The 22,970-nt window shown below is 39.2% G+C and overlaps 2 protein-coding genes across 2 annotated transcripts in view; both read left to right on the plus strand.

Annotated features, from left to right (window-relative positions):
* COL1A2 (collagen type I alpha 2 chain) overlaps positions 1 to 11,385 on the plus strand; it is a 38,065-nt gene extending 26,680 nt beyond the window's left edge. The window contains exons 35-52 of the mRNA XM_006157479.3: positions 252 to 305; positions 417 to 470; positions 573 to 680; positions 1,046 to 1,099; positions 1,941 to 1,994; positions 2,968 to 3,129; positions 4,081 to 4,188; positions 4,853 to 4,960; positions 5,616 to 5,669; positions 5,757 to 5,864; positions 6,004 to 6,057; positions 6,436 to 6,543; positions 7,019 to 7,072; positions 7,183 to 7,290; positions 7,537 to 7,795; positions 8,483 to 8,667; positions 9,363 to 9,605; positions 10,914 to 11,385. Coding sequence (XP_006157541.1) covers positions 252 to 305; positions 417 to 470; positions 573 to 680; positions 1,046 to 1,099; positions 1,941 to 1,994; positions 2,968 to 3,129; positions 4,081 to 4,188; positions 4,853 to 4,960; positions 5,616 to 5,669; positions 5,757 to 5,864; positions 6,004 to 6,057; positions 6,436 to 6,543; positions 7,019 to 7,072; positions 7,183 to 7,290; positions 7,537 to 7,795; positions 8,483 to 8,667; positions 9,363 to 9,605; positions 10,914 to 11,060 — 2,022 coding nt within the window. The 3' untranslated portion in view covers positions 11,061 to 11,385. The remainder of the gene's footprint in view (positions 1 to 251; positions 306 to 416; positions 471 to 572; positions 681 to 1,045; positions 1,100 to 1,940; positions 1,995 to 2,967; positions 3,130 to 4,080; positions 4,189 to 4,852; positions 4,961 to 5,615; positions 5,670 to 5,756; positions 5,865 to 6,003; positions 6,058 to 6,435; positions 6,544 to 7,018; positions 7,073 to 7,182; positions 7,291 to 7,536; positions 7,796 to 8,482; positions 8,668 to 9,362; positions 9,606 to 10,913) is intronic.
* Positions 11,386 to 15,599: 4,214 nt separating this feature from the next.
* Positions 15,600 to 17,596, plus strand: LOC102495359 (collagen alpha-2(I) chain). The gene is made up of 2 exons (XM_006157478.2): positions 15,600 to 15,816; positions 17,125 to 17,596. The coding sequence occupies exons 1-2, from the start codon at positions 15,610 to 15,612 to the stop codon at positions 17,269 to 17,271; spliced, it is 354 nt and encodes a 117-aa protein (XP_006157540.1). The 5' UTR covers positions 15,600 to 15,609; the 3' UTR covers positions 17,272 to 17,596.
* Positions 17,597 to 22,970: the final 5,374 nt, after the last annotated feature.

Raw genomic sequence — 22,970 nt, forward strand, 5'->3', positions numbered from 1 at the left:
TTGTAGGCACTGATTTATAGTGTTTTTGCAAGTGTACAACCAAAACCTCTTCAAACCCCAATATGAATACCTCATCAAATAGAGTGAGAATCTACTTCATTTCACTCTGTGAGATTTACATTAGTTATCTCTTCTAAGGCAACTGAAAACTCTGACAAGAGCCCACTGTCCACCACTGTGCTCGCTCCCTCCCATTTTTTGAAGTGTCTCTGTGAAGGACGTTAACAAACTTGTCTTTGGTCCCATTATAGGGTGAAGCTGGTGCTGCTGGCCCTGCTGGTCCTGCTGGTCCAAGGGGTAGCCCTGTAAGTAGAAACCTAGGCCATTTTGAACACTCATATCTCACAGCTTTTAGAAATTGATGAGCCATTGATTAGCCATTGATGAGACATTTTTCAACTTCTTCTCCCATCTAGGGTGAACGTGGTGAGGTTGGTCCTGCTGGCCCCAATGGATTTGCTGGTCCTGCTGTGAGTATCATGTAATGAAGGCTAATTCAGAAATATTCCAAGTTGGGGAGTAGAGTGATCCAGAATATAAGAGTTCCTTATATAACTGTTCCTTTTCAACAGGGTGCTGCTGGTCAACCTGGTGCTAAAGGAGAGAGAGGAACCAAAGGGCCCAAGGGTGAAAATGGAGTTGTTGGTCCCTCAGGGCCCGTTGGAGCTGCTGGCCCATCTGTAAGTTGAACTTGCAGGAGGACAACCCAGTCTGTATGATAGTTATAATTCAGCATCCGTGAGTCGAGTGCCTACTCTACACCAGGGAATATACCCGATCAAAGATGGGGTGGGGGAAGAATTGAAATTTGTGTACCTCTTTACAACTTACAGAAGTTTTATAAAAATTGTTTCATTTAAATTTTTTCAAAATCCCATTTGGGTGATAGTACTGAAGAAAGAACATGTATTTTGAATGATGCAGTCATCTTTCATTTCTAAATTTTCTCCAGAGAGATATAGAAATGATCCTTTTCAAGAAAAGATTAATATTTAGAAGAATTATTTGTTTTGTGATTTGACCTCTTCTTTTTCTTTGCATTTAGGGTCCAAATGGTCCCCCAGGTCCTGCTGGAAGTCGTGGTGATGGCGGCCCCCCTGTGAGTATTTACAATAGACTCTGATCATTTTTCTTTCTTCAGAATCTGTTAGGAACAACTTAAAAGTTTTGAAATTTTCAGAAAATTGGAATTATCTTAAAAAGACTCTTGAGATTTAAGTTCACTCTGAATACAACTATTCTTGTTTTGAAGTTAAGGGAGGTTACATAGGATGTTAGATTAATCCCACCTAGAGCTGTATGTGTTGGTACCACCTCTCTTGTAGTAACAACCATGGTCAACTTCAGGCAGTTAAACTGTGAAGTGGGCAAAATATTCTTTGGCCCTTTATTGATGTCCCCTTCTTCAGCCTGACTAAGTCCTTCCTCTTTACATCCAGTGTTATCACACTGATTCTCTATAGACCCAGAGCACCCCAGGAAGGAACTCCACTAACTCTTTCTCTCACTAAACAGTGCTTAATGCTCTAGGTCATGCTTTCTACCTTCAGTAAACAACATTGTTTTATTTTGAGTGTCCATTCTCTTTGTGCCCAGCCAGGCGTTAAGATAGTTATTAATGTATACGCATTAATATGCAACGATGACATGGTGTCTTATCTTCTTGCTTTTACACCATCACGTAATGTGTCAGTATTTCAGTAAGGATCATTAAAACCTTAATGCAAAATATGGACATTACAGTGGGCAACCAGTAAGGATGACGTGTGGAGAAGGAGGGCCTTTAGTGTCCTGGCTAAACAATGCCCTCATATAAAGCTGCCTAATTCCTGTTCCTTGGTCTGTCCCTGGTCACATGAACTGATGATTTACCAGACGAGAAATTCTGATCATGTCCAAATCTGTGAAGCTGGTGTTGACTGTGGAATTTTGGTTCTTAGGGTGCAGTTGGTTTCCCTGGTGCTGCTGGACGAACAGGTCCCCCTGGACCCTCTGTAAGTAAATCACTTCAAACACATGTCATCATTTCCTTTAGCCAAAAGACTTGGCCTCTGGTAGGAAGAAACTCTGGTTTAAAAAACTCCCTATGAGAACACATTACGATTATTTGCTATTACTTTCCTGGACCAAAATCAATTTTTTCTGAATCATTAAGGCACGACCATTACAAATTGTATTTTATAATATCAGTTTAACAGGTTTGTTTCCCCCCCCCCCCATATGAACACCAATCCCCTTGCAAGGGCATGGTCTCTGTTAAAAATAAAAAACAGAACAGTTTTAGTCATATATCAGATATTTTTATATCTAATTATCCTTTATGGCTAACATTCTGCCTCTGTTGTTAAGGTATAATTGTTCCTGAATTTAAAGGTGGTTTGGCCTCTAATTTAATTCTGATTCAGAATCTCCTGTCAAGACTCAAGAGAATTTAATTAATTACCAGGGATTAAGTCTTCCAGTTAAGGTTTCGGAGGGGGGGAATAGCAAAGATGTTGATTTCTTGGAATCCTGTTACAGGTTCATAACAGAAAAATCTACATTCCCTGTAGGCATTTAATTAAACCTAGTTGAGAGCATATGTGATTCGTCAATGATGAGCAAAATGCCAGTATTGACTTTCTTCAAAGAGAAATGGGCAGAATCCTCCAAAACTCAAAGTCCCATCCATTTACAACTCCATATCCAATATGCCAAGTGCTAGGGTACAGCATTGCTTTTCCTCACAGAAAAGTTTGCCATGGACTCTGCCTCGGTTGCTTTCTTTGTTACAGCATCAAGAAAATAAAGAAGGGAGTTGCTTCCTTCTACAAGAAAAAAATGTTAAAAAGTCTAAATATTTTCCCCAGCTCAGGATATTATTTTGTTGTATCACATAGTTTGCATCTTAATGTCTAAAATCACTTAGGCACTGTCCAAGCCCATGGTAACTAACAGGAAGTAAATGTTTTTGTGATTTTCTTACAGGGTATTTCTGGCCCTCCTGGTCCCCCTGGTCCTGCTGGTAAAGAAGGGCTCCGTGGTCCCCGTGGTGACCAAGGTCCAGTTGGCCGAACTGGAGAAACAGGTGCATCTGGACCTCCTGGCTTTACTGGTGAGAAGGGTCCTTCTGGAGAGCCTGGTACTGCTGTAAGTAATCTCAGATTCCTCTTTTTAAATACCTTGTGTTGAGTTAAAATAAAGCCCCTACACAATTCTTCAAGTGGCATGTATTTGTTGATGAGTATTGCAGGCTCTCACATAGAGCGCATGTGAGCCAAGAGATCTGTCCAGCACAGATTGAGGTGCTGTGGCTTTAGCAGATGCTCAGAAAGCACATAACAGGACTGGCCATAAATGAAAGAACTTACTGTTTCATCTTAATAGCCCTTTAAGCAATTTAGGGCACCATACTGGCACCAGGATTAGAATGGAATCTTACTATCATGGCCATCCTACTATAAATTAATCAATCTTAGTAAACAAAAAATTCCTTAAATTTTTATTGGCCTGTATTAATACTACTATAAAAAGTACATTTATTGCACTTTAGAGAACAAGATAAAAATTTGTTTCCCTGGAGCCACATGGTGGTTCAGTGATAATGCAACAGAGCCCACACGGGAATGTCCCCAGTGTCCTGGAGCCTCTCTACACTTCTGGTGCACAGATGTATGCCCATGATCAGGGCAAGATGAGGCTGGGGGTGGGTCACAGCATAAAAATCTTGTCATGGATTCCTGTCTTCTCTCTCTGTGTCTGTCTCTCTCTCATAGAAGAAATAAACTTTTTTAAAAAAACATTGTTTTTCTCCATGAAAACTCTATCCCAACAACCCAAAAAGGCTTTTTTTAATTTCATCTACTTACTTTTAAATGTTGTATACATTGGTCTTAAGAAGGAACCAGGTACCAAAAATATATGCATGCCAAGATGCAAACTCATCATGGTTAGAGAAAGGAGATCGCGGCTATGTCCTACCGACGGGACATCACTAACCTTTTCCTAAATTGAGGACAGTTCATGCTCACAATCTTTAAGCAACCTGTGTTACCACTTAGAGTCTTCACAGTAATAATCAGTATTTTTCTTCTTAATTAGGGACCTCCTGGCAGTGCAGGTCCTCAGGGTATTCTTGGTGCTCCTGGTATTCTGGGTCTCCCTGGCTCTAGAGGTGAACGTGGTCTACCTGGTGTTGCCGGTGCTTTGGTGAGTCTTGACACCATTCTGATTCTCATTAACATAATAAAAGATTTTAAAAGCTGCCACTTCAAGTGTGACAGATTGATCACTGAATCACTCCACTTAAGATTTTTATTCATGGCATTTTCTTTATACAGATCACATGTCACTTATCTAAGAAGTGTTAATACCACCTTACTTAGACACACACTATAAAGACACAGCTTAACATTATGCAGAATGATTTTTGTTCTTTCTACACACTTCGAAAGATATAAACTCTAATTGCTTTTACTCCTCTGCAATATGAAATATACTGGCATCATGTATCCTGTAGGAAGAATGAAACAGGAAGTTCTGAATTATTCCATTAAACCTCATACATGATAGCAACTAGGAACCTACTCTACTCCCTAAACTCTACCAACTTTATGAATTTGTTATATTTGGGGTATTGGGTGAAATGAGGTTCATCTTATTACAGAGCAACATCTCATTAATCACACAAACCTGGCCCTCTAAGTGTGTGGGAGAGTGAGAATAACACTAATACCATTTACCTTTGTGGCCCATCCACGTTCAATTTACCTTCTCTTCAAACTACAATCTCCTGGCTAGGATTCTTTTTGGAGGGTGAGGCTAGCATCCCATTCAATGAGAAGAATGTCATTTATCTTGTCTGCTTCTTTAGGGTGAACCTGGTCCTCTTGGCATCGCAGGCCCTCCTGGGGCCCGTGGTCCTCCTGGTAATGTGGGTAATCCTGGTGTCAACGGTGCTCCTGGTGAAGCTGGTCGTGATGTGAGTCTAACAGCTGGTTTGTAAAATAAAACCAGTCAAAATTTCATTATGTTTAACTTTATGTCCTAAGATGCAGTATTCTTATTCCAAGTTCCTGAACAAGATAGATCTACACATGTAATGGCCACTCCTAGAATTGAAAATATGAGAACTTACTTGGGATGGGGAAGGAGACTTTAATTAGCACTCTTCAAAATTGGACCCAAATATTAAAAAACACCTTTTACAAAATCTAAGTTGTTAAGTACTTATTCCTATTTTTTAAAAGTCTAGGGGGACCAGCATATAGCATACTGGCTACATTGCTGGACTCCCATGTAATCAGCCACAGTTTGAGTCCCAAACTTGGTGGCTTAAAGTCACACCAGCTGTGTGTGCGTGTGCACCCAAGATCCCGAAGGAGAATGGAGGAAAAGGGATTGCAGCATGACCATCCCCCCCCGGGGGGGGGGTAATTTCTCACTTTCTGTCTCTCTCTCTGTCTTTCTGGCAAGTTCATGCACCCTACAGCAAAAACCTCTCAAAAAAAAAAAAAAGTCTATAAAGGGATCCATTATTGAGTGCTGGGAGTAACGAAGGCAGAATAGCCAAAATATAGGGACCAGTGGGTAGTGGAACCTCACTAAGAGCCTTAATTTGCATGGTGTCTTCACAGGGCAACCCAGGAAACGATGGTCCCCCAGGGCGTGATGGTCAGCCTGGACACAAGGTATGTACATTCATGCATCTTTCTCTAATATAAAAGTGATTGCAATACAGGCCAGATTGATGCTAAGCTTCATTTTGTCTTTGGTAGGGAGAACGTGGTTATCCTGGCAATATTGGTCCTGTTGGTGCTGCAGGTGCCCCTGGCCCCCATGGCCCTGTGGGTCCCACTGGCAAACATGGAAACCGTGGTGAACCTGTAAGTTTGCAAATACCAGTCCCTTAATGCTTTCATCCTCATGGGCTTCACTTCTGATTTTCCCACACTTGGGACAGTGAGGGTGTGGGGAATAGGATGTATGACCTGGCTGATGAGTGTTTTCTTTTCTAATTCACAGGGTCCTGCTGGTGCCGTTGGTTCTGTGGGTCCTGTGGGTCCAAGAGGTCCCAGTGTATGTACATGGCAAATATTTCTTTACAAGCTATCAGAGAATCAGTCCGCTCATTAAGATAGTAAATAATATTATAGGCTAGAGTTCATATTTTTGTAATTGTTTAACCTATCCTGAAAATACAAATAACTTGATCTATTTTAAGTCTTTATGTTTGTTCATCTTAAAGAATCACTAAGGTCCAACCAGTTCACCAATACCTCAACTATAGCAGATTAACAGAAGAGATAGGAGGACAGCCCATGTGGCTTCTAGACTGTTGCACGTCTTGAGTTACCTTTGTAAACAGATCAAACAGTATTTGTGGAGAAGTGAGTGTCATTTTTTAAAGAAGGTAAAAAGTCCTATGTCCTTCTCTCTCTCTCTTTTTTTTCACAGGGCCCACAAGGCATTCGAGGTGACAAGGGAGAGGCTGGTGATAAGGGGCCCAGAGGTCTTCCTGGCTTAAAGGGACATGCTGGCTTGCAAGGTCTTCCTGGTCTTGCTGTAAGTGAAACATGACCATCCCACATGTACACTGATTTACAGTCCTTCAACTCAGAAGGACCTTCTTCAAATTTTCACTGCTATTGTTCTAAAACATCCCACATCATATCCATTTTGCATTCTCTGGCTAACGCCATCTCTTGTAGATGACGCTATTTCATTCCAACCTGAAAAGGTGAGGGTTAAGGGAGTTAGAAATGTACATATATTAAAATCTCCTGGCAACAATGTCCTTCAACCCTACTTAAAATAAATATAATTAGACGGATGACTAATATTGCACTGCTGAAATAGTTTGTGAAAAAAAGTAATTGAATATAATAGACATAATGGGAGAAAAGAGCTCCACTTTACATTTTCAATTTTCTCAATCCATAGTCCATTGAAGCTAAAGTTTTTCATTCAATTTGAAAAAAATAAATCTATCGATTGATACATGCTCTGAAAGCGTGATTTTCCTGTTCTCTCTTTAAAGGGTCATCATGGCGATCAAGGTGCTCCCGGATCTGTGGGGCCAGCTGGTCCTAGGGTAGGTGAATCCAAAAGACAGTTCATTTCTGAAATAGAGGCTAATGTGGGCAGTGAGCCCCAGGTTGCTGTTTTGCTGGCTCACACATACTTGGTGTCCTTGTTCCTTAGGGCCCTGCTGGTCCTTCTGGCCCTGCTGGCAAAGATGGTCGCACTGGACATCCTGGTGTGGTTGGACCTGCTGGCATTCGAGGTTCTCAGGGTAGCCAAGGTCCTGCTGTAAGTATAACAATATAATCCTACTTCAATATATTTTCTGAAATACCAAAATAATACCTGTACCCTATGGGCTTTTTAAAGCTCATCCCTGTAAGTGTGCCTGGGAGCAAGTCATTTATTTACATAAACTTAACTCTTTGCTATTAGAACATGTTTTTCGTGTTGAACTCACCAGAAAATCTGCCATTGCTCTCTGTCACTGTAACCTAATATAGAAGCTCTTCTCTCTCATTTTCATCTTTGCAGGGCCCTCCTGGTCCCCCCGGTCCTCCTGGGCCTCCCGGTGTGAGTGGTGGTGGTTATGACTTTGGTTATGATGGAGATTTCTACAGGGCTGACCAGCCTCGCTCACCACCTTCTCTCAGACCCAAGGATTATGAGGTTGATGCTACTCTGAAATCCCTCAACAACCAAATCGAGACCCTTCTTACTCCTGAAGGCTCTAGGAAGAACCCAGCTCGCACATGCAGGGACTTGAGACTCAGCCACCCAGAATGGAGCAGTGGTGAGTCAAGACCAGATTGACTCTTCTCATGCTTGAGCTTTTCCAAATCTGTTCCCACTGACTTTGAAAATCAAAATATATTTGCATAAGAATGACATTATGTGAAATCGTATCAATTGATGAAGCATCATTTTATTCTCCCAACCAGCCCTATCTTCAAGCTTCTCTTAATACATATTTTTGCCCTTTTCGTGGTAATAAATACCCTGACTTGCTTTTTCATGGAGGAAAGATTTTCTTCTTAACTGTCTTATCTTGAAAATAGCCATCCTATGAGACCAGCAGATGGTGTTAATGGTTATGTCACCGGACTCCCATGTAGTTGACCGCAGTTTGGGTCCCATACCTGGTGGCTTAAACCTTATGCCAGGTGCCCAAGATCCTGAAAGGAGAATGGAAGAGAAAGGATTGCGGCATGGCTGCCCCCCCCCCCGCCCGGAGGGGGTGATTTCTTGCTATCTGGCTCTCTGTCTCTCTGACAAGTGTATGCACCCTAAAGCAAAAATCTCTCTTAAAAAAAGAAAGAGAAAGAAAATAGCCACCTTCTTCTTGTTAATTATGGATAGACAGTAAAACGATATAATCAAAAATAGTACTTAAAAGAATCAGTATCTTTAACTAATTATTTTAGAATCTATGCTCTGCTCAATAAGAGGTTTTATGTTCTGGATCTTATTTCCTTAAAAGGTTACTACTGGATTGACCCTAACCAAGGATGCACTATGGATGCTATCAAAGTATACTGTGACTTCTCTTCTGGTGAAACCTGCATTCGGGCCCAACCTGAAAACATCTCAGCCAAGAACTTGTACAGGAGCTCCAAGGCCAAGAAGCACGTCTGGTTAGGAGAAACTATCAATGGTGGTACCCAGGTGAGGAATCCTTCAGACGTTCCCTCTCCTATGAAATAGCACTTTCTTAGATTTTTTTAAATTATCCATATTTTAATCTATTGCCCAAATGAGCTTATTAAAAGACCTGCTCTTTCCTCAGGTTCCAATTCTGTCCTCAGGTTCCAATTCTGTCCTCAATTGCACAATAAAAGGTGAATTGATTGGACACATCCATGTCATTCAAAGTTCTTATTCAAATTTGACTTCATTGGTAATCATTGGACATACCGACAAATGTCAGTCAGTGTAAAGGAGCAATGGTCACAATATAGCCCCACCTTTCAGAATGCAAGCAACTTTCTGAATTTTTAATCAAACCTTTTCACCAGCTTTATTGAATTCTTACTAGAATTCAATAAATTACAGAATTGCAGAAAAAGAAAGAGATCCAAATCTCTATCTCCTTGCTCTTATTGTAAAGAGGAAACCTACACATACAACTTAACTAAAACAGATATTTTGTTTAGATGACCTGGCTTCAGACTGCTGTGTCATGTCCATTTAGGTAACTGATACTTCCAAGACAACTTGATTAAATTTCTTTAAAAAGTAACTTTTTTCTAAGGCTTGCATCTTAGTTCCTTCCCATACAAGACCTTTTTTTTTTTTTCTTTATTAGACACTTAGTCTCTGAGCCTTCCACTTAATTGGAATCTCCATCTTCTTCCTTGTAGTTTGAATACAATGTGGAAGGAGTGACCTCCAAGGAAATGGCTACTCAACTTGCCTTCATGCGCCTGCTAGCCAACTATGCCTCTCAAAACATCACCTACCACTGCAAGAACAGCATTGCCTACATGGATGAGGAGACTGGCAACCTGAAAAAGGCTGTCATTCTGCAGGGCTCCAATGATGTTGAACTTGTTGCCGAGGGCAACAGCAGATTCACTTACACTGTTCTTGTAGATGGCTGCTCTGTAAGTAATAGTGAAACATGGGAATAGCATTTGCTTGGGGTGGTGAGGGAGAGTTACTTGGGGGGAGTTCTAGCTTATAGCTTAGACTATTAAATTAACCTGTGAATGGGAGACCTAACATATTCAATCTTTTTTTTTATAAATGTATTTACTTAAATTCAGATGGTAAATCTAGAGTTATTTTTATCAGATATTGTTTTCTGAAATATTGAATACATGTAATGCCTGTGCATAGTTCATTTTCCCTCTAATGTGAATTTCTTAAATGGTGCTATATGCCCAGAATTTAAAATTCTTGAGGTTTAAAGGGCCTAAATTATAGCTTATAGCTGTATGCATTTTATTTTACTTATTAATATGGTATACACTTGATGTTTGATTTATGATTTCTCTACATTATGCTATACATAGAAGAAAAATTAAGGGACCAGCATTTGGTATAATGGCAATGTTGCTGGACTCCCATGTAGTCAACCGCAGTTCGAGTCCCAGACCTGTGGCTTAAACTCACGTAGAGCACATGTGCATGTGTGCCCAAAATCCCAAGAGGAGAATGGAAGAGAAGGGATTGTAGCATGGCCATCTCCCCGGGGCGGGGGGGGGGAAGGTGTATTTCTCTCACAGAGAACAAGGACCTAGGAAATCTGAGCTCCAATTCTGTCTCTGCTCATTTTGGCTGAATGACCTTGAGCCGCTGAGCCTCTCTGTCTCTCTGTCTCTCTCTATCTTTCTGGCAAGTGCACATGCCCTATAGCAAAAATCTCTCAAAAAAATAGAAAAAAATAGAAAAATTAAAAGTCCCCAAAAGCAATGTTGAATATCTCCCTAATTCTTTCCCAGTACTCACTCACTCACACATACACACTAATCCTGAAAATGATATAATAGAAGCAAGTTACTTAGAAAGTGTGTTGAAATATTTCTTAAAAATTGTACTGGTAGGGGCTGCACACCTATAGCACTAGCTAATTGGGAGGCTAGGACAGGAGGATTGCAGCATGGTCAATAAATACTTTCTCTTTTTCTCTTCTTCCCTGTTTACTTCCTCTCCTTTTCAGTCTCTGTCCATGTCATTCTCTCTCTCTACCTCATAAAAACAAATTAGACTGGCAGGGGCCCCAGTCTCTTCACTAAAAGACCTCCTTGATGCTGCTTTTTCAAAGAGAAACTTGTTCACCTGGGACACAAGTCTTCATGTGACATGGGCAAGCCAAAAAAGTGATTCTCATAAAAATCTAAAGTGTGGATGTTATCGGAGTCATAAATAGTGCTGCTTTATGTATGTCTTCTTTTCTCTCTTTTAAACAGAAAAAGACAAATGAATGGGGAAAGACAATCATCGAATACAGAACAAATAAGCCATCTCGCCTGCCCTTCCTTGATATTGCACCTTTGGACATTGGTGGCAATGACCAAGAATTCCGTGTGGACCTTGGCCCCGTCTGTTTCAAATAAATGAACTCTACCTAAATTAAAAAAAAAAAAGAAATCTGAAAATAAATTTTGCTCTTTACCATTTCTTCTTTTTTCTTTTTAACTGAAAGCTGAATCCTTCCACTTCTGCACAACTACTTGTTTAAATTGTGGGCAAAAGAGAAGGAGAAGGATTGATCAGAGCATTGTGCAATACAATTTAATTAACTTCCTCTCCCTCTCCCCCCTCCCCAAAAGATTTGGATTTTTTTTTCAACACTCTTACACCTGTTGTGGAAAATGTCAACCTTTGTAAGAAAACCAAAATAAAAATTGAAAAATAAAATAAAAACCATGAACACGTGCACCACTTGTGGCTTTTGAATATCTTCCACAGAGGGAAGTTTAAGACCCAAACTTCCAAAGGCTTAAACTACCTCAAAACACTTTCCTGTGAGTGTGATCCACATCCTTTAGGTGCTGACCTATACAGAGATGAACTGAGGTACTTATTTTGTTTTGTTCATAATGCAAAGGTGCTAACTAATAGTGTTTCAGATACTTGAAGAATGTTGATGGTGCTAGAAAATTTTGCGAAGAAATACTCCTCTGTATTGAGTTGTGTCATGTGTTTTTTTATTTGATTTAGCATCCATATTTTCCATCTTGTCACCAAAAGTATGCAGATCATTTGCCCAAGGTTGTCCTCTTCTTTAGATTCAGCATTTGTTCTTTGCCAGTCTCATTTTCATCCTTTTCGGTGGTTCCAAAGAATCCTGGTTTCTTGGACAAGCAGAAACATTAAATTGTACCTATTTTGTATATGTGAGATGTTTAAATAAATTGTGGAGAAAAATGAAATAAAGCATGTTTGGTTTTCCAAAAGAAAATATTGAGTAAAATTCCTTGCTTCAATGCTCTTGGCAATGTAATATGCATCTCTACCAGCCATTAGACCAAGTGCCTCTCATTAGATAGAAATTATGCAAAAAGGGCAGTTTGGTATGGTAGAAAGAGCAGGGAACAAGGACCCAGGAGATCCGAGCTCCAATTCTGTCTCTGCTCATTTTGGTTGAAGGACCTTGAGTCTCTGAGCCTCTGTGTTTTTGTTTTCATAGTTATGATTCGGGGAAGATTCCTTCTCTTCCTATTAAACATTTGCCCTACTCAGAATGTGTAATACTTAAGCAACATGGCATTGTTGAGCTAAGTTTGCTATAAGCAAAGGTCCATAGAAATTTCTGGTTTATTGTCTATTAAACACTTGTAATGGTGGCTGAAAGTCGGTCTATGCACAATTAATGCTATGAACTAAAACAGTTTCAAATATTCAGTAAAAATGCCATCCACTTACATTTGATGCAACTGAGCACAATGCCTCTTAAGAGATAATGGGTGTGCTGTCAATCAGCATAGACAGTTGTGGGTAATAGTACCATGAACACCTACCTGTCAAATCAAGTTCAGTTTCCTCCCCTGCACCTTTCACTGACATCTTTAATACACTTAAACATAGTAATGTGACAAGTAAAATGTTAAAATTCATATAGAACTTATTTCCGGTTGCAGAACGTAACTATGATTGTAATGTTTGCCCCCTGTTATAAGTCATCTCAAGATTTAATTAGTTTTCAAAGGAAAAGACTGAACATAAGGAAAAAAATCTAACATTAAAGAGTCATTAGCAAGGTTTACTAACCAAATAATAATGCTGAATCTTGGTCCTTCCACCACTTGAGTCAGAACACTGAGATGTTTGTTAAATGCGGATTCACAGTCCTCATCCACAAAGTTCAGATTTAGTAAGGAATCAGTATTCTTCAGCATCCTGTAAAATTCTGTTGTGCACCAATTAGGAACCACTGGATAAGATTACTTCCACAGTCCTTTGTAGCTCTAACATCCTATCTCACAAGAATGAATCAATATACCTGATCAAATGATATAAAGAAAACTAAACCCTGGCATCAAAATGCTAGTACTCCCTCAACATTAATCATTGTAATGGCCAGGGCAAATGTGCATGATAAGGCAGTTAGAAATCTCTGGATTAAATATGAATTATGCTCTTAGGCTTATGGTACAAGGAAGAAAACCAGCATTTGTTGAGTACTAACTGTGGGCCAAACAATGTGTTAGAAAATAATGACCTTTGTCAAATTGAATTGAATCAGCAGATTTCCTAAGCCAATAGTTAATAATTACTTACTCATCAGCATGAGAGCATAGAAAAAAATGTTAAATAATGGTCTATATCATAGGTAGCAATGAGGAAACAATAAGTAATGATGAAAAAACAAACTATGATACAGCAATAGGATGCAAAGTGAGATACATTTTGGAGGCTTAATAGTATTTTCTTTTTAGAATTATTTATTTAATTTTATTTATTACTATTCTTTTTAATTTGAACAGAGAGAGACAGAGAGAGAAAAGGAAAGTGAGAAAGCAAGCCAACAGGTTCAAAGCAAACCACAGTCGGCTACATGAGAATCCAGCACACCAACTACCATGCCACTTGCCAGTCCCCAGATGGCATTTTTTAAGGGTGAATAAACAAAATAAAAACTGCTTAGAATAGAATGTTCAGTCTTTATAATAGTCAAGTACATTACTATTAGAAATGTATTAAATATGCGTATAAAAGTGCTATGAGTGGGCCTGTTCCATGGCTTGGTGGTTAAGGCAGCCTGATCCCACATAACTAACTTTTGAGTCCTGGACCCAGAGGCTGGAGACTCTGTGCACATGTGTACACATGCCTAAAATCCCTCAAGGAGAGAGAGATGGAGAACAAGGGATTGTGACATGACCATTTCCCAATAAAAGATGCTTTCTCCTCTCTCTCTTTCTCTGTCTCTCTGACTCTAGTGTATACATGTACTCTATAGCTGCTAGCAAAAATAATAATAATTTAATCATAATAATAATGCTTAGTGTAGGTGCGTGAGTATAGTAAGGTTAGGAATGATTTTTATGCCTAAAGTTTTCAAAGTTGCTATAATGAAATTACTTTTGTCATCTACAACAAATTTACTCTTAAAATATTATAACAAGGAAGATGCAGTCAACAAGTGAAAACAATAGTGGTTGAGGAGTGACCATCTGGTCAACCTCCCACGTGACTATTTCTAGCCACAGAAAGGAAAGCCTGCCCAGAAAGTCATCATTTCCCATGTACCCACCCTGAGAGACACTGGAGAAGGTGTACAAAGCTGTATCAGGCAGCAGCATCCTCAGGGATCTCACAGTTCAAATGCAGAGACAGAGTAAAATAATGTGTGAAACAGAATTTTAAACAAAATGTCCTCCGAGGATAGCAGAGGACACTATTAATTAATTAGAGGGAAGCTCAGGAAATTAACCTTACTCTTATGCAGTAACAGTGATATTTTGATTGACTGGCCTCCCTTGCTAGTTATTTAACTTCACCTTCAAATCTGTCTAGCTAAATGTGTCTTCTCTAGAACATACAAGCGAGGAGAGCCGCTGTGAATGTTCCCAGGTCCTGGCCTTGAAAAATGGACATAGAACAATCCAGTGAAGGCTTACCCTTCCATGACCAGCCCCCTTAGAAGCTAACACAAAACCCAAGGGATATTCCTCACAACCTTCTGGACCCTTCACTGAGTAAAGGTCAGGCACCTCTAACTTGTGTGAGAGGGAAGAAGATTGCACATGAGAGAGGGAAAGAACAGGTAACCAAGATCGGTGGAGGAAATATTAATCAAGCCCAGTAGAAAGGGTCATTTAAAATTCAAAAATCAATATAGCTAATGTGCTGGCAAAGAGCAAAGACACCTGAGCAATGCTGAACACACTTATTATCTTTAAAGCCTGTTTTATGCTATTCCACTTAATATCACTGAAAAAGAAGTTCAAACAGTGGATTGTATATAAAAAATCAAAATATTTTTATTTTTAATATAAATATAAAAATTTTATATAAAATTATATATAAAAGTTGGAAGTGTCATTCTGGGTCAGAACAATATTCTATCTAGGTGAATACTTTGCCTTTGACAGTGGCACCAGGGGAAATTTGGAAGAAAGAGTGGTTGGCACTTCTCATGAAGCCAGCCTCACAACTCCCATTTAATAAGCTATTGTAAATCTCTTTTGTACATAGATGTATCTAAACCCTTCCAGAGCCCTCTATCTGTTTTGAAATATGTTGGTATTACAGTACCAACAAGAGAGCGCTAATGCTGAATTGTTGGCTCAGCTTTCTGGCCCCCTGATCAAGTAGCTAAAATATATTTCCTATCACTGTGCCCTGATCAGCCAAGGATTCAACAACTCCATATCCTCAGGGAACACCAGCAACTGCAGCAATGGGGCCCTAAACAGCCATAATGATTGACTTATCCCTGAGGTTCAGTGAAATGAGTACACAATTTGTGGTCAGCAGCCAAAGCGATGAGCACTAGCTCCACCACTGACTAGCCAAAGGCCCTTGGGAAAGGCTCTAAAGTTCCCTGAGAATTGGTTTTACATACCTGTGCTCAGAGATTTTTATTAGCATACCTACTCAACCTGTCTCACAGAACCTTTGTGGGGACCCTATGTGGAAGGAGGGACCTCCAAGGAAATGGCTACTCAACTTGCCTTCATGCGCCTGCTAGCCAACTATGCCTCTCAAAACATCACCTACCACTGCAAGAACAGCATTGCCTACATGGATGAGGAGACTGGCAACCTGAAAAAGGCTGTCATTCTGCAGGGCTCCAATGATGTTGAACTTGTTGCCGAGGGCAACAGCAGATTCACTTACACTGTTCTTGTAGATGGCTGCTCTGTAAGTAATAGTGAAACATGGGAATAGCATTTGCTTGGGGTGGTGAGGGAGAGTTACTTGGGGGGAGTTCTAGCTTATAGCTTAGACTATTAAATTAACCTGTGAATGGGAGACCTAACATATTCAATCTTTTTTTTTATAAATGTATTTACTTAAATTCAGATGGTAAATCTAGAGTTATTTTTATCAGATATTGTTTTCTGAAATATTGAATACATGTAATGCCTGTGCATAGTTCATTTTCCCTCTAATGTGAATTTCTTAAATGGTGCTATATGCCCAGAATTTAAAATTCTTGAGGTTTAAAGGGCCTAAATTATAGCTTATAGCTGTATGCATTTTATTTTACTTATTAATATGGTATACACTTGATGTTTGATTTATGATTTCTCTACATTATGCTATACATAGAAGAAAAATTAAGGGACCAGCATTTGGTATAATGGCAATGTTGCTGGACTCCCATGTAGTCAACCGCAGTTCGAGTCCCAGACCTGTGGCTTAAACTCACGTAGAGCACATGTGCATGTGTGCCCAAAATCCCAAGAGGAGAATGGAAGAGAAGGGATTGTAGCATGGCCATCTCCCCGGGGCGGGGGGGGGGAAGGGGTATTTCTCTCACAGAGAACAAGGACCTAGGAAATCTGAGCTCCAATTCTGTCTCTGCTCATTTTGGCTGAATGACCTTGAGCCGCTGAGCCTCTCTGTCTCTCTGTCTCTCTCTATCTTTCTGGCAAGTGCACATGCCCTATAGCAAAAATCTCTCAAAAAAATAGAAAAAAATAGAAAAATTAAAAGTCCCCAAAAGCAATGTTGAATATCTCCCTAATTCTTTCCCAGTACTCACTCACTCACACATACACACTAATCCTGAAAATGATATAATAGAAGCAAGTTACTTAGAAAGTGTGTTGAAATATTTCTTAAAAATTGTACTGGTAGGGGCTGCACACCTATAGCACTAGCTAATTGGGAGGCTAGGACAGGAGGATTGCAGCATGGTCAATAAATACTTTCTCTTTTTCTCTTCTTCCCTGTTTACTTCCTCTCCTTTTCAGTCTCTGTCCATGTCATTCTCTCTCTCTACCTCATAAAAACAAATTAGACTGGCAGGGGCCCCAGTCTCTTCACTAAAAGACCTCCTTGATGCTGCTTTTTCAAAGAGAAACTTGTTCACCTGGGACACAAGTCTTCATGTGACATGGGCAAGCCAAAAAAGTGATTCTCATAAAAATCTAAAGTGTGGATGTTATCGGAGTCATAAATAGTGCTGCTTTATGTATGTCTTCTTTTCTCTCTTTTAAACAGAAAAAGACAAATGAATGGGGAAAGACAATCATCGAATACAGAACAAATAAGCCATCTCGCCTGCCCTTCCTTGATATTGCACCTTTGGACATTGGTGGCAATGACCAAGAATTCCGTGTGGACCTTGGCCCCGTCTGTTTCAAATAAATGAACTCTACCTAAATTAAAAAAAAAAAAGAAATCTGAAAATAAATTTTGCTCTTTACCATTTCTTCTTTTTTCTTTTTAACTGAAAGCTGAATCCTTCCACTTCTGCACAACTACTTGTTTAAATTGTGGGCAAAAGAGAAGGAGAAGGATTGATCAGAGCATTGTGCAATACAATTTAATTAACTTCCTCTCCCTCTCCCCCCTCCCCAAAAGATTTGGATTTTTTTTTCAACACTCTTACACCTGTTGTGGAAAATGTCAACCTTTGTAAGAAAACCAAAATAAAAATTGAAAAATAAAATAAAAACCATGAACACGTGCACCACTTGTGGCTTTTGAATATCTTCCACAGAGGGAAGTTTAAGACCCAAACTTCCAAAGGCTTAAACTACCTCAAAACACTTTCCTGTGAGTGTGATCCACATCCTTTAGGTGCTGACCTATACAGAGATGAACTGAGGTACTTATTTTGTTTTGTTCATAATGCAAAGGTGCTAACTAATAGTGTTTCAGATACTTGAAGAATGTTGATGGTGCTAGAAAATTTTGCGAAGAAATACTCCTCTGTATTGAGTTGTGTCATGTGTTTTTTTATTTGATTTAGCATCCATATTTTCCATCTTGTCACCAAAAGTATGCAGATCATTTGCCCAAGGTTGTCCTCTTCTTTAGATTCAGCATTTGTTCTTTGCCAGTCTCATTTTCATCCTTTTCGGTGGTTCCAAAGAATCCTGGTTTCTTGGACAAGCAGAAACATTAAATTGTACCTATTTTGTATATGTGAGATGTTTAAATAAATTGTGGAGAAAAATGAAATAAAGCATGTTTGGTTTTCCAAAAGAAAATATTGAGTAAAATTCCTTGCTTCAATGCTCTTGGCAATGTAATATGCATCTCTACCAGCCATTAGACCAAGTGCCTCTCATTAGATAGAAATTATGCAAAAAGGGCAGTTTGGTATGGTAGAAAGAGCAGGGAACAAGGACCCAGGAGATCCGAGCTCCAATTCTGTCTCTGCTCATTTTGGTTGAAGGACCTTGAGTCTCTGAGCCTCTGTGTTTTTGTTTTCATAGTTATGATTCGGGGAAGATTCCTTCTCTTCCTATTAAACATTTGCCCTACTCAGAATGTGTAATACTTAAGCAACATGGCATTGTTGAGCTAAGTTTGCTATAAGCAAAGGTCCATAGAAATTTCTGGTTTATTGTCTATTAAACACTTGTAATGGTGGCTGAAAGTCGGTCTATGCACAATTAATGCTATGAACTAAAACAGTTTCAAATATTCAGTAAAAATGCCATCCACTTACATTTGATGCAACTGAGCACAATGCCTCTTAAGAGATAATGGGTGTGCTGTCAATCAGCATAGACAGTTGTGGGTAATAGTACCATGAACACCTACCTGTCAAATCAAGTTCAGTTTCCTCCCCTGCACCTTTCACTGACATCTTTAATACACTTAAACATAGTAATGTGACAAGTAAAATGTTAAAATTCATATAGAACTTATTTCCGGTTGCAGAACGTAACTATGATTGTAATGTTTGCCCCCTGTTATAAGTCATCTCAAGATTTAATTAGTTTTCAAAGGAAAAGACTGAACATAAGGAAAAAAATCTAACATTAAAGAGTCATTAGCAAGGTTTACTAACCAAATAATAATGCTGAATCTTGGTCCTTCCACCACTTGAGTCAGAACACTGAGATGTTTGTTAAATGCGGATTCACAGTCCTCATCCACAAAGTTCAGATTTAGTAAGGAATCAGTATTCTTCAGCATCCTGTAAAATTCTGTTGTGCACCAATTAGGAACCACTGGATAAGATTACTTCCACAGTCCTTTGTAGCTCTAACATCCTATCTCACAAGAATGAATCAATATACCTGATCAAATGATATAAAGAAAACTAAACCCTGGCATCAAAATGCTAGTACTCCCTCAACATTAATCATTGTAATGGCCAGGGCAAATGTGCATGATAAGGCAGTTAGAAATCTCTGGATTAAATATGAATTATGCTCTTAGGCTTATGGTACAAGGAAGAAAACCAGCATTTGTTGAGTACTAACTGTGGGCCAAACAATGTGTTAGAAAATAATGACCTTTGTCAAATTGAATTGAATCAGCAGATTTCCTAAGCCAATAGTTAATAATTACTTACTCATCAGCATGAGAGCATAGAAAAAAATGTTAAATAATGGTCTATATCATAGGTAGCAATGAGGAAACAATAAGTAATGATGAAAAAACAAACTATGATACAGCAATAGGATGCAAAGTGAGATACATTTTGGAGGCTTAATAGTATTTTCTTTTTAGAATTATTTATTTAATTTTATTTATTACTATTCTTTTTAATTTGAACAGAGAGAGACAGAGAGAGAAAAGGAAAGTGAGAAAGCAAGCCAACAGGTTCAAAGCAAACCACAGTCGGCTACATGAGAATCCAGCACACCAACTACCATGCCACTTGCCAGTCCCCAGATGGCATTTTTTAAGGGTGAATAAACAAAATAAAAACTGCTTAGAATAGAATGTTCAGTCTTTATAATAGTCAAGTACATTACTATTAGAAATGTATTAAATATGCGTATAAAAGTGCTATGAGTGGGCCTGTTCCATGGCTTGGTGGTTAAGGCAGCCTGATCCCACATAACTAACTTTTGAGTCCTGGACCCAGAGGCTGGAGACTCTGTGCACATGTGTACACATGCCTAAAATCCCTCAAGGAGAGAGAGATGGAGAACAAGGGATTGTGACATGACCATTTCCCAATAAAAGATGCTTTCTCCTCTCTCTCTTTCTCTGTCTCTCTGACTCTAGTGTATACATGTACTCTATAGCTGCTAGCAAAAATAATAATAATTTAATCATAATAATAATGCTTAGTGTAGGTGCGTGAGTATAGTAAGGTTAGGAATGATTTTTATGCCTAAAGTTTTCAAAGTTGCTATAATGAAATTACTTTTGTCATCTACAACAAATTTACTCTTAAAATATTATAACAAGGAAGATGCAGTCAACAAGTGAAAACAATAGTGGTTGAGGAGTGACCATCTGGTCAACCTCCCACGTGACTATTTCTAGCCACAGAAAGGAAAGCCTGCCCAGAAAGTCATCATTTCCCATGTACCCACCCTGAGAGACACTGGAGAAGGTGTACAAAGCTGTATCAGGCAGCAGCATCCTCAGGGATCTCACAGTTCAAATGCAGAGACAGAGTAAAATAATGTGTGAAACAGAATTTTAAACAAAATGTCCTCCGAGGATAGCAGAGGACACTATTAATTAATTAGAGGGAAGCTCAGGAAATTAACCTTACTCTTATGCAGTAACAGTGATATTTTGATTGACTGGCCTCCCTTGCTAGTTATTTAACTTCACCTTCAAATCTGTCTAGCTAAATGTGTCTTCTCTAGAACATACAAGCGAGGAGAGCCGCTGTGAATGTTCCCAGGTCCTGGCCTTGAAAAATGGACATAGAACAATCCAGTGAAGGCTTACCCTTCCATGACCAGCCCCCTTAGAAGCTAACACAAAACCCAAGGGATATTCCTCACAACCTTCTGGACCCTTCACTGAGTAAAGGTCAGGCACCTCTAACTTGTGTGAGAGGGAAGAAGATTGCACATGAGAGAGGGAAAGAACAGGTAACCAAGATCGGTGGAGGAAATATTAATCAAGCCCAGTAGAAAGGGTCATTTAAAATTCAAAAATCAATATAGCTAATGTGCTGGCAAAGAGCAAAGACACCTGAGCAATGCTGAACACACTTATTATCTTTAAAGCCTGTTTTATGCTATTCCACTTAATATCACTGAAAAAGAAGTTCAAACAGTGGATTGTATATAAAAAATCAAAATATTTTTATTTTTAATATAAATATAAAAATTTTATATAAAATTATATATAAAAGTTGGAAGTGTCATTCTGGGTCAGAACAATATTCTATCTAGGTGAATACTTTGCCTTTGACAGTGGCACCAGGGGAAATTTGGAAGAAAGAGTGGTTGGCACTTCTCATGAAGCCAGCCTCACAACTCCCATTTAATAAGCTATTGTAAATCTCTTTTGTACATAGATGTATCTAAACCCTTCCAGAGCCCTCTATCTGTTTTGAAATATGTTGGTATTACAGTACCAACAAGAGAGCGCTAATGCTGAATTGTTGGCTCAGCTTTCTGGCCCCCTGATCAAGTAGCTAAAATATATTTCCTATCACTGTGCCCTGATCAGCCAAGGATTCAACAACTCCATATCCTCAGGGAACACCAGCAACTGCAGCAATGGGGCCCTAAACAGCCATAATGATTGACTTATCCCTGAGGTTCAGTGAAATGAGTACACAATTTGTGGTCAGCAGCCAAAGCGATGAGCACTAGCTCCACCACTGACTAGCCAAAGGCCCTTGGGAAAGGCTCTAAAGTTCCCTGAGAATTGGTTTTACATACCTGTGCTCAGAGATTTTTATTAGCATACCTACTCAACCTGTCTCACAGAACCTTTGTGGGGACCCTACAGAGCTTTTGTGAAAGCACTGAATCTTTATAAGCAGAAATGTTACTTGTTTTCCTTAGATTAAAAATTTTCAATCACTGGCTCTAATCACTCAGTTTAATCTCTTGTAATTGGCCCTCTAGTTCAGGGAGAGAAGACTACAATTTAAATTTTTCAAGTTTTTTTTTTTTTTTCTATAAGTGAGAGAAAAAAAATAGAGAAAGCTCTCCTAACGAGGTTTTAATGTCATAATTCATGCCTAGCTTCAGCCAGCCCCAGAGCACAGGAACATGTATACCTGGCGAATGCTGGGAGGTCTTTGGATGTGAACCCAGAACCTCTCCAGGTAAGTCAGCCTCTCGCAGTATCATGTTGTTCAGCTGTACCACCATCTCACAACCCAAATTTAAATCTGATTAGCACCACTCTCTAAATTGACAGCCTATCACTCTTGAGTTGTACCTCCCTATCAGTAAAACATTTGAACTCCTACAACTAATTTTATGTATCTACATATAAATATTATGCATATATTATGGAATTAATATGTGCAATATAAAACCTCTAAGCAAAAAAACTTTAAAAAGACAGAAAATACATACTAATAGGGAAGTTCATACTCTAGTGGATCATTTTGCACTCTTTGTGGGGTAAATGCACTCCAGATTCATTTTAGAGACTAGTAAAGAAGGACTTACGATTGGCTTCTAGGGAAGTGCAGCACATCAATGAACTCCTAAGATAGCATGTTTTGTATGTATACGGGACCAGTAGATAGCGTAATGATTATGTTGCTGGACTTCCACATGGTCAACTGCAGTTTGAGTCCCAACCCAAAGGCTTGAAACTGAAGCTTGGCATGTGTGCATGCATGCCCAAAATCCCAAGAGGAGAATGGAGGAGAAGGGATTGTGGCATGGCCATCCCCCATGGGATGATTTCTCATTTTCTGTCTTTCTGTTTCTCTCTGTCTCTCCAGCAAGCACACATGCCCTGTAGCAAAACTGTCTTTAAAAAAAAATTTTTTGTATGTGTGTGCATTTTTCTTGGGGGAAAAAAAAAAAACAATTTCCAGATATTCCGTGCGGTCCATGAGCCACAAAACGTTATGAACCACTTCACAAAAGAAGAATTACTCATTTTATTAAAACCCAGACTTTTCTGAAACTTCACTTTCATAGCCCATCTTGTGTATT

This window comes from Tupaia chinensis, unplaced genomic scaffold (genome assembly GCF_000334495.1).
Source record: "Tupaia chinensis unplaced genomic scaffold, TupChi_1.0 Scaffold000544_1, whole genome shotgun sequence".
NCBI lineage: Eukaryota > Metazoa > Chordata > Mammalia > Scandentia > Tupaiidae > Tupaia > Tupaia belangeri.

Coding starts and splice junctions, on each gene's coding strand:
- LOC102495359 (XM_006157478.2), top strand. CDS start 15,610: ATGGCTACTCAACTTGCCTTCATGCGCCTGCTAGCCAACTATGCCTCT. Junction 15,817..17,124: donor TTCTTGTAGATGGCTGCTCT/GTAAGTAATAGT, acceptor TCTTTTAAACAG/AAAAAGACAAATGAATGGGG.